General features: G+C 39.0%; 1 protein-coding gene across 7 annotated transcripts in view; it reads left to right on the top strand.

Annotated features, from left to right (window-relative positions):
• NTNG1 (netrin G1) overlaps positions 1 to 17,012 on the top strand; it is a 371,518-nt gene that overhangs the window by 200,700 nt on the left and 153,806 nt on the right. For all 7 annotated transcript variants that reach the window (XM_069573650.1, XM_069573646.1, XM_069573647.1 and 4 more), the window contains exon 3: positions 7,793 to 8,433. In XM_069573650.1, the coding sequence (XP_069429751.1) occupies positions 7,793 to 8,433 (641 nt within the window). The remainder of the gene's footprint in view (positions 1 to 7,792; positions 8,434 to 17,012) is intronic.

Genomic DNA, 17,012 nt, shown 5'->3' on the forward strand with positions numbered 1-17,012 from the left:
CTGGTCTATTTTGAGACTATTTGTAAGGCAAAAATATTGTACCAAAGGTTTTTCAGTAGTATTTATTAAGAAAATAAAATTGAAAAAGCAATTGCCTTACCTACTATAATATCAGTTTACTACAGTGTTTTTCTGTAGACATTAACTTTCAAACCCACTTGATTCTATATATTTCTTCTTCAGTACATACCAAGTAATGAATTAGATGCTATATATGAATCCATTTTTGTGGTTTGTGGCTTGAGAATTTTATTGGCTCCTTCTTAGAAACTTGGTCTTTTTAACCTCTGCAGCCTTCACCAGTTTGAAAACCCTAACCATAATCCTCTGTGGGGATTTACACAGGTGTCTATTATGGCCCGTAATCTGTGATATGGCTTGCAGCATTCTTCTTGTAGAAAGGTTAAGCCCTCCTGTCTTTATTTCTGAGTAAAAAAGTCCACACGCAGAATTGTCAGTGAGCAGATGGAAACAAGCAACAGCTTCAGTCAGGCCTTAAGCCCGTATCAATGGCAGGGAGGAATCTTTGTGATGAGTAAGGGCTTCCATTAGAAACTGGAGTAGTCAGTTTTTAACTTCAGAGTTACAAAAATAAAATTCTTTATCCTGTATCCCACGCTCAGAGTTGGGACTCATGTTCCCCCAAATACACAGGTACTTTTATAATAGCTGTTACCTAACATTTTAGTTGGGACAGTCCCAGGATATCAGACAGTCCCAGGATAATGTTCAAGCTATCTTGTTACCATGTATAAGCCCTACATTAGGGCCCCTGCCAATCAATAGGGCAGGTTACAAAGTGAAACTGCATTGCCATTTGAAGAAATCCCTGCCCTTTGTTTCCAAAGGAACAATGGACACCTGGAAAAACACACTGTCTCGTGAGTTTTTCCCATCTGAGGACATAGAGTCTATCCCCATAGCTGTGGTCATCAAGTGTTTTTCAGTATTGGTGGCACTGATATTTATCTTTCAGATTTCTGGGAAAAGATATCCACTATCTTGGATTGTGTGTGCATGTGTGCTGAGTCACTTTAGTTGTGTCTGACTCTTTGCAACCCCATGGGCTGTATCCCACCAGGTTCCTCTGTCCATGGGATTCTCCCAGCAAGAATACCAGAGTGGGTTGCCATGCCCCCCTCCTGAGGATCTTCCCAACCCAGGGATCAAACCCATGTCTCTTATGTCTCCAGCATAGTCAGACAGGTATTTTACCACTAGCGCCATCTGGGAAGCCACTACTTCTGATTTCTCTCTGTTCTCCCTAATGTCAGTAACAAAGCTATATGGCCTGAAGAGAGAACCTCAGCATGACTAACTCAGCATGACTACATAAGCTCCCATACTCAGAGTTGCCCAGGTTTCATCACATAAGTCATAAAGAAGGGGCCTTTCCCCTTTATTAGAGCCAAGGAAGAATCCAGAAGTTCCAAGACCAAGAAGTTCCAAGAAGGGACTGGGAGTGGGGAATCCCCCCAACCAAAAATTGCCCCTCTGATATAAAGAGATCAATCACCAGCCTCCCAAAAAATGTCCTGCTTGGCTCCCAGTGAGCTGTATTGAAAGAGGAGAAAAAGAAGCCATCTCCTGAGGGTGATCGCCTAGCCTAGCAGCTAAAGCATGCTGTTCATGGTCTGTTTCTCTGAGAGCTGAGCCATGGACCGTGCTACTGGTGTCTTTACCCTTTGAAAACCTTGCATTGGCAAAGCCATATGTGTGTGTGTATATGTGCGTGTGCATGCCCCTTCGCTCAGAAGGACCAATTCTTTGCGAATCTGTAGGCAGTAGTCTACCAGGCTCCTTTGTCCATGAAATTTTCCAGGCAAGAATACAGGAATGGATTTCCATTTCTTTCTCTAGGGGATCTTTCTGACCAGGCATCCAAGCCACATCTCTCGTGTCTCCTGCATTGGCAGGCAGATTCTTTACCAGTGTGCCATTTGACCATACTGATGTCCATTTCAGAATCACAGTGGAAACAGGTCAGGAGTGCTAGCCCAGAATAATGCAGCAGTTTCTGCTCCCCTGGCTTTTGTGCCATTTTTTGTTTGTTTGTTTTTTCCACTGTCACCAGTGAAACAAACAAGAATGAGCCAGAGGCAAATAGTTGCTAGGCCATTCTTTCTCAGTGTTTCTCACGATCCATGTACGTGTTAACCCAAATGCTTCGCATAGCCACTTGTAAGCACATGCCTGCGTGGCATGTAAATTTACAGGTTTGTAACAAATCTCCCATGAGGATTCTCTATATTTCCAACTGTCATTCCCAATAGTTTGCCAACAGGTTAAGCTTGAAAAACTAAGTTCACAATGGTAGGAACCACAAGTATTACATTATATACTGCTTATATAGAATTTCCTTTTTTTTTTTTTTTAAACTCTAAACGGTCTAGTAGATCTTAGGTAAAAGGATGTTCTTTTTAAGTGTCTGGGCCCATCACTTCATGGCAAATAGATGGGGAAACAGTGGAAATAGTGGCTGACATTATGTTTTGGGGACTGTAAAATCACTTCAGATGGTGATTGCAGCCATAACATTAAGAGACGCTTACTCCTTGGAAGGAAAGTTATGACCAACTTAGACAGCATATTAAAAAGCAGAGACATTATTTTGCCAACAAAGGTCTGTCTAGGCAAGGCTATGGTTTTTCCAGTGGTCATGTATGGATGTGAGAGTTGGACTGTGAAGAAAGCTGAGCGCCAAAGAATTGATGCTTTTGAACTGTTGTGTTGGAAAAGACTCTTGAGAGTCCCTTGGACTGTAAGGAGATCCAACTAGTCCATCCTAAAGGAGATCAGTCGTGGGTGTTCATTGAAAGGACTGATGTTGAAGCTGAAACTCCAATACTTTGGCCACCTGATGAGAAGAGCTGACTCATTTGAAAAGACCCTGATGCTGGGAAAGATTGAGGGCAGGAGGAGAAGGGGATGACAGAGGATAAGATGGTTGGATGGCGTCACCGACTCAATGGACATGAGTTTGGGTAGGCTCTGGGAGTTGCTGATGAACACGGAGGCCTGGTGTGCTGCAATTCATGGGGTTGCAAAGAGTCGGACACGACTGAGCGACTGAACTGAACTGAACTGAACTAACAGAAGGAAGACACTTCTGTCCATAGAAACAGTAAGAACATATCTAAAATTTTATTTATTCCTCTAAGTTCTGAAAACACATTAAAGAAGAGTAACAGCATTCCACTTTGGCTACAAAGTGCTAATTAATAACTACCTTCATTTCCCTCAGTAGTAAAATATTACATTATTTTTTAAATGAAGTTAAGCATCACAGTCTTCTAATTGTTATACAAATATTGAATATTTAGCAGCAGTATCTGTTCAATTATTTAGACATTTCTTAATGGTGTAAATATTATCAGCACAGCCATAAATATTTTCTGCTTTGTCCATAGACAATCATCTAAGGATCTGTTCCTTGTACGACTTCAATTAAGATCTATTTAAGACTGCCTGCTGGCCACAAAATAATTACTTACACTTGTAAATGCCTGAATCTGTTAGATTTAGCAGCTAGAAGTGTTCTTTGCTTTTGCAAGTAGGAAGAAGTTGTTTTTCTTATATAAATTTTATTGTTGATTGTATTAGGATTAAGGTGTGGTTGAAATAGTTGAAATTTTAATTAATGTAATCCCTTTAACAGCAACTGTTTTCATGTTGATAATTCTCTGTAACAACAGTACAGATCACACCCTTGTGAAATATTTACACTAAATGTTTTAGCATATAATCTCTCCTCCAGCTTTGTCTTTCTAGAATTGTAAGATTTTCAGGTTTGGCTTTCTTCTTTCCCTCTCTCACCTAACATGCAGGGTTTCTTCTTAGGGAACCAGAATGACTTTTTTTTTCCCCTCAGCTAATTTTCTGTCAATGTCATTATCGCTAGTAAGTTAGGTTGTTGTTGTTCCGTCACTTAGTCCCATGTCCAACTCTTTGCAACTACGTGGACCACAGCATGCCAGGCTTCCCTGTCCTCTATCTCCTGGAGTTTGTTCAGATTCATGTCCATTGAGTCAGTGATGCCATCCAACCATTTCATCCTCTCTTACCCCCTTCTCCTCCTGCCCTCAATCTTTCCCAGCATCAGAGTCTCTTCCAATGAGTCAGTTCTTCACATCAGGTGGCCAAAGCATTGGAGCTTTAGCATCCGTCCTTCCAATAAATATTCAGGATTGATTTCCTTCAGAATTGACTGGTTGATCTCCTTGCAGTCCAAGGGGCTCTCAAGAGTCTTCCCCAGCACCACAACTTGAAAGCATCAATTCTTAATGGTCACCAAATCATTAATCTCCTAAAGGAGCATGGATGCTATGAAATACGAATAGTTCAATTTTTTATGTTTGGGTTTTGGTATCTGCATTCATTAGTGTAGTTTTTCATTTGAAATGATTTGTTTACTGAATTATTTTAGTAAATCGTTGTGCTGCTAAAATTATCACTAGGAGTAGAGTCATATGAAGTATGAAATTGTCATTTTGGTTAACCTCTGATTATCTCCTGTGTAAACTGGGAATTGCTCTTAATCTGCTCAAATGTTGTATTGTTCAGGTGAGATTTTTCTCTCACCTCCCAGTATAAAATTACAATCAGTATCCTTTCTCCAACACCATTCTCTCCTCCAACTGGCTTTATTTTTCTGTATAGCAGTTATCATCATGTAACATCATAAAGCATTATATATCAGGTTTTTTTTTTTTTAGTATATCTCCCTTGACTAAGATGGAAGCTATTCTAAAAGCAAGGACTTAGATTTGTTTACTGTTATATCCTGAGAGCCAAGGCAAGTGCCTTAAATATAGTAATACTGTAAGCAGTCAATAATTACAGCTTTTCTCTCAATTTTTCTGGTGTCTAAGGCACCAAATCAGTGCAAAGAAATGAAAATTTCCCCTCTTCCCAGCATGCATTTTGATAGCTGACAATTGGATGTAAGAGTAAGCATTTATCCTGGGTTCGCTGTCTTCTCAGCCCAAGTGGAAGCATGTCACTCTGGAACAGAAGCAAAGAGTGCAAGATTTGGCTACATCTTCATTAAAGAACTAAAGCTTTAGGTTGTGCCCTGTTGGTTGGATCCCATCCATGTGTTTACAATTTTAAGAGTAATACAAGCAGAGAATCTCAAAGGATGCTCTCTAGAACTCTACTTATGTGGTATACAAGTAGGGATTGCTAAAACAAGAGTTCCATGGTCAAATAAGTTTCTGAAATTCGGTAGTGCATGAAGCTAAGGAAGGTTCTTAATATCAAGGCCTCTCAGAGGTATGATAATGCTCATTAGGGCTCTCCAAGGCAAGAAGACCTGAGGCTTGGTCATAGGTTCTTCGGTTCTGCCAGCCTACTCTTGTTTCCATAACTAGGTTCCATATAGGGAACTACATTGACTTAGGAGGTGAAAGGGCCAGATCAGGTGCAGAGAAAGTGGGTTCCGGCTCCACCACTCACTCTCTTATATGACCTTGGGCAAGTTGCTTAACACTTCTCTATGCCTCAGTTTTCTCTTCTGTAAGATAGAGATGAAAAGGATTATCCAGGATAATACATGTAAAGCAACTGATCCATAAATGCTAAATAAATACAAGATATTGTCAACACCTTTTATCAGAGGTGGAAATGAGTGATTTTTAACTATATGTCTTCAAGCATATTTTTTAAGACAGGCTTATTATTACTGAACCATACCCAGAATCAGCTAGCTGTGCCTTTTTTATTTTTTGTCTCAGCACCCTGTCCCCATCTCAGAAGCTCTGTGTATCTGAATGGAAGTGGAAGAAATGCTGTCTTTCAACAAGACTTAATACAAATGTCTGATAACTCACTTTGGTGTATCCCGCAGAGTTGATTTCCTGTGTTTCAGTATCCTTGACCTCAGATGAAGACACTTTTGTCAGGAGAAAGGTGGTAGCATCCATGTTAATGATTGTGCAGATGGCTACATGCTGGTAAATTTTGAAGTGACCATATTTTTTCAGTAAATTTCAAATGAAGGTGTGATTTGTGTAAATCTGACCCCTTCCAGTAAAATGTGCATTTCCATATATTTAGAATTTATAAATCCTGACAGATTCCACAATATTTATAGCCCTCCATAAAAAGTCTTTGCCAGTTTGCAGAGCTATGCATTTGGCTCTCTGGTATGCTTAAAAGAGTTTAAATAATAATAAATTTGGTGATTTATTCCACCTGGAACAGAAACTTATTTCCCCCCCCCCTTGGCTCATTTTGAAGTGGATACTATAAATAGTGCCACAGACGCTGGGATCAGGAATAGGATATTGAAATTCTAGAGAGAACAGAAACATTTCCACTATCACTGATGCCTTGAATATATTTTTAAAACAGTTCTGTTCCTCAAATAATGTACTTTTTCTCCTTTCTCCTGCCCCTTCTCAGTTATACTCAGACCCCCAAACTTGTTGCCAGCTTTAGGATTCAGTTGCATTAATGGGAAAGAGAGAGTGAAAGTTTTAGCTGACTAGGTAGGAGGAAGTTGCCTCTAGGGAGGCCGAAGCAAGTCTCCAATGTTCATCTCATATTTCAAAGGAGTCAGCCAGTAACTGAGCATCGATGTCTAAAGTGTAAATTCATTATTTGAGACTCAGCTTATGTATCCTGTAGATATGATGGAAAGCTCCTAGTTCATGAAAAAGAAAAAAGAAAAAAAAAAGCCTAAGGACAATGTCAGAGGATTGAATCTTTTACCCATCCATGGGTAAAATTACCCGGTACAGGATAACAGAGAAATACCTGAAGAGTTGACTCCAAATGATACCATTTTTTAAAAACACAAAATGAAACCCAAATTGGGAAGCCAATTGTTTGCTCTAGTATCAGTCTACTGATGAAACCTGAGAGCAGCCATTTTCACGTAAGTGGTGTTATAACTTGTGATATGACAAGGAGACTTATTTTCAGCTTCTTCTTGGAGTGGAATGTGAAGGAATTAGCCTTTGTGCGAAAGAAAATAATAATAATGGCTAACATCCATGGAGAGCTCACTGTGGGCCAGCACAGAGTAAACACATCAAGTGACTGTGACTATTTGTAAAAACCTAAAGTGCTGGCTTTTCCTGTCCTGATAAGTTGGAGCACACCCCCGCCCAAAGTCTTTCCTGAACAATCCCCTTGCCTCTAGCTAATGGGATGGCAGGTGTTTGGACCAAGCCCCAGAGCCTGGAGTGTACCACATTTTAATGATTTGTGGTGAACAAAGTAAATGCTTTAAAAGCAAGCTTTATGAAGCAGAGACCCTATTAAGAGTGATGGATTTGAGGTGAAGCGAAAAGAAGCTGAATGTTGTATGGGGGTATTGTCTCCCAAACAAATCTATGGTTCATTGCAAATTCTAAAGCTTTACTTGAAAAATGACTTTTTAAAAAACTGTGCTCTTGAGGAACGCCCTTGAGGCACAGAGGAATCTCCTTGCTTTTCTATAGCATCTTTCTAAGGGGATGCGGAAGTATTGAGCTGTTAGTTGCTCAGTGTTTTTGTGCTTCTGGGATCACATTATGGGTCTAACACATATGGGATAAATAAACTGTTTCATTTCTTAAAGATCATGGAAGGAAACAAGACAATAAAATTACCATATTGTCTCTCTCTCTCTTTTTTTAAGCTATTAAAGAGGAGAATCCAGTTATGGCAGATAAAAATGATTGCTGCAAAGTTTTTTTTCCCCCCACTTCCTGTTTCTCCTAGCCTCCTACTCAGTAATAGCAATGTGGCAAGACTTGTGTCATAGCAGTGTTTTGACGCACCCTCTTTTGTTCTTCTTCCATAGGGCAACCCCTACATGTGCAATAATGAGTGTGATGCAAGTACCCCAGAACTGGCACACCCACCTGAACTGATGTTTGACTTTGAAGGAAGACATCCCTCCACCTTTTGGCAGTCTGCTACTTGGAAAGAGTATCCCAAGCCTCTCCAGGTTAACATCACTCTGTCTTGGAGCAAAACTATCGAGCTAACAGACAACATAGTTATTACCTTTGAATCAGGGCGTCCAGACCAAATGATCCTGGAGAAATCTCTTGACTATGGACGAACGTGGCAGCCGTATCAGTATTATGCCACAGACTGCTTAGATGCTTTTCACATGGATCCTAAATCCGTGAAGGATTTATCACAGCATACGGTCTTAGAAATCATTTGCACTGAAGAGTACTCCACAGGTTATACGACAAATAGCAAAATCATCCACTTTGAAATCAAAGACAGGTTCGCATTTTTTGCCGGACCTTGGTTACGCAATATGGCTTCCCTCTACGGACAACTGGATACAACCAAGAAACTCAGAGATTTCTTTACAGTCACAGACCTGAGGATAAGGCTTTTGAGACCCGCTGTCGGGGAAATATTTGTAGATGAGCTACACTTGGCACGCTACTTTTACGCAATCTCAGACATAAAAGTGCACGGAAGGTAAGAAAACAGTTGTTTGGCTTGAATGAGAATGGGTGTTTCCAAAGAAAAGGCCAGTTTGCTGGTTGCACAGCTGTAGAGTGACGTTTGTCACTTTCTATTGCAAGATTTTCTCAGGAACACCGGCCTAGAGGTAGGTTCTGAGGCATTTGAAACCCTTCTAACTCAGCAGTAATTTGTGATCCCAGACTTGCTGTCACTGATCCTGAACCTGGTGGGATTTCATAGCATTTAAACCAAAGGCAAAAAAACAAGAAAAAGAAAAGCATCTTACTTGAGACCAAGGAACTCTCTAGGTCAGGGGGTGGTTTAAGTCCTTAAGGTAAGGAAGCCAGGGCAACAAAGCCAACGTCTCTGTAAAAGGAACGGAAAAACAGGAAATACATCTTACTGTTGTTTCTGAATTCAAGAGTGGGTTTTAGCATGGTGCAACTCTCTGTTTATGTTTTGTTATATAGTATTTAAAAAGTTCTGAAAGTGAAAATTATATCTCTTTACATTTATTATATCAGAACCAAAAGCATTTAGGAAACATTGCATTTGTTAAAGTGGGGAAACCTTTACTTTTCAGCGTTTCAGATGTTATTATTTTAAAACACTAAGCTATCACTTAAAATATGAGTCAGGCTGACTCATATTGTTTTGTCGGACTATTATAGACTGACCAAAGTTCAAATGCATTAATGCTTACAGTCAGGTATGTCTTTGATTTGATAATATACCAGAGACACAGTTGAGCAGGTTTCCAAGGACTTTGAAGACATTTAAATAAAAAACTTTAATAATGAGAACCAAGACCACCAACAGAGATTTTCAACCTAATTTTTATGTGGCATATTACCAGAATAACCAGCTGATGGGAGCTGAAGCATGAGATGATGAGGTAGGAAAACTACATATAAGAGTGGCGTACAGAGCCCAATGGGAAAAATGGAAATGTGAAGCAGAGCAAAAATCATTCTAAAAATGCCGAGAGCTTTAAATCAAATATATGACAATACAAATATAAACAGTACATATATCATGTAGCTTTAGTTAACTGTGTAGGTTTATTTAATCATATGTATAAACAGTGCGTATATTGTGTAGGTTTAGCTAAACAACAAGTCAGGATTCATTAAGTTTACTGGCTTCCAGCATCTCTTATGGCAGCTGAGTCCTCGGAGACTAGAGAAGTGTTGAGACTCCCTGGGCTTTCAGAGAGTTCTCTCAAACACCTTTAGTGATAGTGCTTATATACTTGTGCACTGAATGAAATGGTCACTGCTGCTAAGTGAGGGCCATAGTGGGCATACAGAATGAGCTGATGGGCATGAGCTCAGTACAATGGCAAAGAGACTTTACCTTATGGAATCTTGCTTATGGAGAGTAGCAGGAACTGATGGCCACCTATTCTCAGCTTTGTTCTAGCTTCACGTTTCTCCTGGAAGAGTCAAGAGTCTTTAGCTATGGAGCCTCTTTAAAAACTTTTAACCGAGGCTTGGTGAAGTTTGGTGAAGTTACCTTTAGAGCAAAATCTGAAACATTCTGAAAGAAGTATCCACTGGTTCAGTATTGAGCTTGTGGGTTCTAGGGTTCATATATTACCAGGGTATAATGAGAGAGCAGTGTGGAGCTATGACCTTAAATATGAGCTTGTGATTTATAATAAAAAGCAGCTATTGTACTTGTGAGCATTTTAGCACAATATCAGTTTCCAGTATCTTATTCTTGGGAACATGTAATCTATAAAAATAGTTGATGTTGATATTGTTAATAATAGCAAGCCATAACAAAGTAACAGGTATTCTGTTTATCTACAAGAATAATTGCTAAATTAATAAGCTGATATTTGAATGTGAATCCCAGTATAACATCTATATTGTTAGGTAGAATCACCGAGGTCAGTTTACTTACAGTTTGAGAACTCCTTTATCTAAGCCAAAATCTTTATAGTCCAACTTCTCTAAAACTTTCATTTTACATTTATAAAAAAGGCAGTCTTGTGATGTTCTTGGATAGAAAATAACCATTGTTGGGCCTTATTTCTGTCATTAGATATTTATTTTTGTTTCCTCTGAGTAGTCAAGAGTGTAAAGTATATTTTAAAGCTAAAGGCATTTTTGTACATTCTTCACTGGGGTCAGTCACTTAAACGTGCCATGGTAGAAGTGTAGAATCCCATCAGATTTATCAGTTATCTTTTAGCCTTCATCCTAGTACTCTCCTTCAGCTGCCTCTCAGTGGTTCTGAGGAGTTTGGAGAAGCCCTCCTCCCTTCTCTGGAACTCACCTCTGTCTTTTCCTGTTCACCAGTCAGCTGTGAGCTGGTGGGGAAGCAGCTGGGCAAAAGAGAAAGGTGCAGTAGAGGTGAGCCCCTTCCATAATGTCCCACTCTGTCCCTTCCAAACTCTGTCCAGACTCCTCGGGGCAAACTGACGCTGGCACGTACTGTGCTAGGCACCAGATGGCTGGGGTATTTTTAGTCTTAGAGGAGGGACTAAAGAACTAAGCCTGATGGCTCAGGCGTGTCTCCAGCTTCTAAGTTACGTAAGGAAGATGGAGCCACCAAAGGGGACTGTTAAGCTGTTGCCTGGTTCACAGCCCTTTCAGCAAAGAAACTAGTATAGAGTAGAAAATTCCCATTGGACTAAAATCCTGAGTTTTCTTCTTCCTGCAGAGTAAATAATCTATAGAGGGATTGAACATTAATTGATCATCTCTAAAATAAAGTTCTAAAAGTTTCTTTTCAAGAATATTATAAATACAAGCTTTCCAAAATGTAACTGAAGTCTTTGCTTCCCTCAGCCCACTCTTCTCCAGCCTTGATGAGATTGCAATGTGTAACTTCCTTTTACATGTCTGTGTCTGATCATGATAATAGATATTTTTCTATCTGTCACGCCCCCTCCACCCCTACCATAATGTGAGAATTGGCATGGGTTATTTGGGGAAAATGGGTAAATTTCCTTACAATAGTGGACATATAATACTACAGGTTTTTTTCCGCTTGAAATATTAAGCTATGAAACACAAACAGTGGAGTGTCTTTGTTCAAATTGACTGAAGACTATGAACTCCATTCCTCTACTTCCTGTGCACATGTGTATACAGCCTTTATGTTTTATACTGGCGAGTATAATTTGCTATAAAAAATGATGCTTTGATTGTTACTAAACCGGTATAGCATTTATGTTCTTTTCTAGCATGTGACACATCTGATGCCAGTTTCACTGGTGACAACAACTGTAATCACATCATAAAAATTTTATTCCTCTTTTGCCCACACTTTTTTGGCTTCCATTTACTCCATCTTATTGTGTGATTTATTAAGATAATGGAGGAAAAAGAAGACACATGGCTGTTGGCATTCTCAGTGATTCTGTGTTACTTCCATTGTTCAATAAACCTAATAATCTTCATGGACTAATTCTGACTTATGGATGTCCTGCTTCAGTAAATCAGGGTGATTTTCTCTAGTGAATAATAGAGGAGTGTGCCAGTACCTTAATTAAAGAGTGGCTCTCTTAGTCTTGATCTCATTTTAATTTACAGGGTAATACTACAATAATATTACTAATGGAAAGTACATTAAAGGGCATCAAGTAGCATTAACTGTATTAAATTATGGTACTTGTGTTAATTAACTGGTGAAGCAAGATGGTTCTAATGGCCAAAAAGGTCATCTAATGCATAAATAAAATCTACCCAGATGAGAGGTGAGAGGAAAAGTGAAGAGTAGACGTTTGTTCTGAACATCTTTTTTATACAGACAGAGAGTTAAATGCCCAGGCTGATTAAATACAGATAATGTCCAAAATGTATTCTTAGTTACACAATTGCAAGTTCTGCTTTGTAAGTGTTTTGTTTCTGTCTAAACTTTATAGATTTAAGTTAATCAAAAAGTACACATTATATTTCTCAGATAGATAGACTTTATAGAATATAAATTCAGCATTTTTGTTTCTTTGAGGTGAAGAGCTTCAAGGAAGTAATGTGATTTACTGTAATAATGGTCCGGTCTGAAACACCGATGATCATTGGACAATCTGTTCATTGTTTTGTAAGATATATTGTCAGCAATGTATCATATATAAGATAATAGAAAATTTTTTTTTCAGCCTCTAGAGATTTAGCATAGAATTGTAAGAACTTTCCTCAGTGGTAGAAAACACTAATGAATAGCTCCATTACTTGCCTTGTTACACAATATTCCTAAACATAATTATCAATATTTTTTTTCTCAGTGGTGTTTACTCATTTCTTAACCCCTTCAGGGTCTACCCAAGCTCTCTATAGGCAGTTGGCTGTCAGTTGCTATTTACAGAATTGACGTTGCCCTCTATGCCTCCATCTATCTTTCAGAAAGGAGCCAGGGAGCACTCACACAGAAGCTCCACTTCTACACAGTTTTGGGTGCTCTCTTCCCCTCACTGATGCCCCAGCTTAGAACCACAGCCTCCCTGCCTAATCTCAGGAGCTTGAAAAGTCCAGGGGCAGAAGTATTCTCTTTAGGTGTCAGGAGTGAGAAAGGCCCCCCTCTACTCTTACCTCAGAAACAATAAGATATACTCATAAGCCCTCACTATAAAATATGACTGCTGTTGTATTTGGTCTAATTGGGACAAAGTGTGGTTGAAATTCACTTTCTTGAAGGAAGGCTTTCAGATGGTTAGTGCACAAACCTGTGATGTTAGGTAAGTAGAAACACCTGTGGAAACTTAAAAGTATAAAAGCACCTGAGCATTCTACAGTTTTTTTTTTCAAATAATTTGAAAAACACATGTAATACAAAAGTGCTCTGCCAATTATAAAAGACTTACATTTATCCTACAAGTTCTCCTACTCTTTTTCCTAGCTGCAATTTGAATAAGTCCACTAAAATATTTACTCTTCACTTCTCCTGTGAGAGGCATCCTGAAGGGTGCTTTTGACACGTTTGACCTGGCATTTGTCCATTCTTCCCAGTTAGTCCTGATTATTATTGGGCTTTGGTACTGCTTAACAGACTCCACTTTTATAATACCTTTCTTCTTTCTGTTACCCAAAAAGACTTTACCTCTGCCCTGGGACCGATGCTGGGCTAGACAGTGGCTATACAGAGATGCAGAAGGCATAGTCAATGCCTTCAAGGAACTGATACCCAGAAGGGGACCAGACATGAAACAAAATATGATGACAGTTTGGGTTAAATGCTTTTACTGGGTAAGTGTGTAAAGTGCCCTGGAAACAGAGCAAGAAATACTAACTTAATCTGGGCAGCCTAGCAAAAGCTTTGATGAGGATAACACTTGCGTGATATCTTGAATATGTGCCTTAACTTAGAATGCCAAGCAGCCAGTGCAGAATGAATATCCTAGGTTACAAATTATGCTTTACAACAACAAAGCATGTTGAGGAACTCCATTTAGTGGGAAATTGGTGGAGTGGACAAATTCTGGGGGACATTCTTCTGTCTTCTTCCTGTGGACCTTTAGCATCTCCAAAAGCCTTGAAGGATTCCTGCAGCTTGGTATCTGAGTTCCCCATGTCACAGGAAACCTAAGATTATATGGGTTCTAATATATCAACTAAGTATAGGTGAGAAGCATTCAAGGCAGTGGTGTTAAAGGATGATCCCGTGTGGCTATATTAACAAGGAAATACAGAGTGAGACAAGGAGAGCTGTAACATTGCTTAATTGTGGAGCAACTGTGACTGCAAGTCCTGATGCTCAAATGGAGTCTGTGAAAGTTCTCCAAATTCCATAAAAAGCCATCAGAGTATAAGGGTTTAATATTTGCTTACAAAGTCAATAGGACTTGGCAACCAATCAGATTTCAAAGAAGGAAAGACTTTAGTAAAGAGATCCAAGTGGAGGGTTCAGTAAAGGATTTGCAAATATTGCCCTGGTGTCCCAGAGAGAGGTTTGTATTAGAAATGTAGGTTTGAAAATTATCACTTTACATGTGATGGTTGAAGTTTAGGGAAAGGATGACACTGATATGATAAGTGTTTTCCCTTATAACTATACATGACTTTTATAAGGGCTTCCCAGGTGGATCAGTGGTAAAGAATTCACCTGCTAATGCAGGAGACACAGGTTTGATCCCTATAGCGGGAAGATCCCCTGGAGAAGGAAATGGCAACCCATTCCGGTATTCTTGCCTGGGAAATCCCTTGGACAGAGGAGCCTGGTGGGCTACAGTCCATGGGGTTGCACGAGTCAGACACAACTTAGTGACTAAACCAACACCATCGTCATTTATAGAACATTTACAGAACTCCCTGGAGTACTGCCATGTAGGAGGTAATTTAAAATATATATATATTTATTTGTTTATTTATTTGCTTATATGGCTGCACCAGGTCCTAGTTTTAGCATGCAGATTCTTAGCTGTGGCATGTGGGATCTAGTTCCCCAATCAAGGATTGAACCCAGGCCTCCTGCATTGGGAGCTCAAAGTCTTAGCCACTGGACCACCAGGGAAGCCCCAAGAGATAATTTTTAAAAGAAATTAAGAAAAACTCTGAGAAACAGAAGGAAATGAGAAAAGAGGGGAATGAGTTAATTCCCCCGTTAATGTTTAAGTAGTATGCCTTTACATTTGTACAGCACGTAGGTTCTAAGATTCTTGTCAGACCCCTCCTTTTCTTTAATTCTTACAAGTAGCCTGTGAGGCAGGTGCCATTAATTCTATCTTATAGGTGAGAAAACTGAGGACCCGACAAGTTCCATAACCTTCTTTTAAACATCCTATACATGATAACGTAACAAAATCAGGTTGCTATTTACAAACTTCATATTTTCTATTATGATCTTGTAGCCACGCTAGCCTGAAGCAAGCTCAATAGACATAGAAAACCCAGAATATCTGTGCCCCGCACCCCCTGCCCCCACCACCAAAACCCGTCTTTAAATGGCAGTAATGAACCAATACGTCTTGTGGCTGTATCCTTCTTAGAATCTTCTGGAAGCCACCTCTCCAAGACTTGTGACCCAGTACAGTTATCCCCACTTTGCTTTTTACAGAAGATCTATGTTAATATCTGTTTTTGCTAACCAACAGGAGTCTGAAGAGGATTTTTACCTTTATTAAAAACGAGAAGAGCAAAAGTAGCATTTAGGGATTGTTCCACCGCAAGCCCTTTTGAAGGCGGCATGCACCGTGAGCGGCCTGGTAAGAGCTGCATCACCAGGCCCCTTCCCTGGGAACTAGGCTCATCATCTCAGCATCAAGGCTCCACAGTTTTGATCTGGGTCTCTGAGTTTCTGTGCTCTATCTCAGTTTATTCCATGCATCTGTTAGCAAGATGTATTGACCTTTTAGCTGATGAAAGGTTTCACAGGAACCCCCTGGTTTCAAATAGTGAAGGAAACTTGAATTTCATTACACCAGATTGCAGTGCGTTTATCTGAACTACTTATTTCATTTTACCAAGTTTATAATGTGTGATTGGGCTGATTTGTCACATTGTATTAGATCTAAGTGTTTTACAGCTAAAACAAAATTATGATAGTTGCTCATTTTCTGAGGGAGAAAATAAATGAACTTAATTTTCTCAATATTAATTTTTCTCATATTTTTCCATAGACCTTTAATACCTGCAACTACTTGCACTTAATAGACATCATCAAACACTGAAACAATACACGGATATTAATGAATAAACTTGGAAATAGCCAACTACCTTAGTTTATTTAAGAAACTTTATCTTTCAGTTGAGAGCAGTCAAATTTTCCTTTTCACTTCTTGTATTAGTCCACATTCTGTCTGCTGGGACTGTAGGGAATGTGTGCTGCCTCTTTCATATAGTAAGCTTGCATACATTTGCAACGATTCTGTCCCTTGAATTTTTTTTTCAAAGTAAATTTAAGCATTATACCTTCCCAAAACTTTCATTTTAATTTCCTCTTCTTTTCAAAAGAAAATGAAATTCAATAAATGAGAGCATTCAGATGAAAAACTTAATAGCCATACTTAAAAATAAAAAACAATACAAAGCATTGCTACTTAACTGCAGTGAAAACGCTTAAAATAAAGATTTATGGTATGAATCCATGTTAAGTGGACAACAGAATGCCATTCTGATTCAGAGTATATTTTTTAAATCCTTGAGGATTTCTTGAATTATAAAGAGAATATATCTATTAGCAGCTCATTTTCCTTTGAGATTTGTACCATTATAAGGAGAGAATATGTCTAATAATTTCTCCAATTAAATTATGAACTTCATTAGTGTGCAGAAAAACAACCCTGTTTAGGAGCTTGTCTCTTTATCGTAACTCCTCAGTGCTAGAGATTTTTTTTAAACTAGTGAATTGTTAAAGGGAAGATATCTCCTTTATAAGAAACAAAAGGATATTTTTCCTCCCTCACTTAATTGAGCATTTTTATAGGAAGTTATGTTCTGGCTACATCTATATGACCAATCAGTGAGAAATAGGCATACACTTAGCTTTTCTGTCCAGCTTCAGAACCCATGTTTTTTATTCTAATTCAGTGGTTGTCATCTTTGGAAGGTCTTCTTGATTTTTTTGTCCCTAGGATCAAAGTTATTTCATAACACATTAGGAGTTCATGGCCATTGGTTGATATTTAGTGTAAGAGATTTTGTGGA

This window comes from Ovis canadensis, chromosome 1 (genome assembly GCF_042477335.2).
Source record: "Ovis canadensis isolate MfBH-ARS-UI-01 breed Bighorn chromosome 1, ARS-UI_OviCan_v2, whole genome shotgun sequence".
Taxonomy (NCBI): Eukaryota; Metazoa; Chordata; class Mammalia; order Artiodactyla; family Bovidae; genus Ovis; species Ovis canadensis.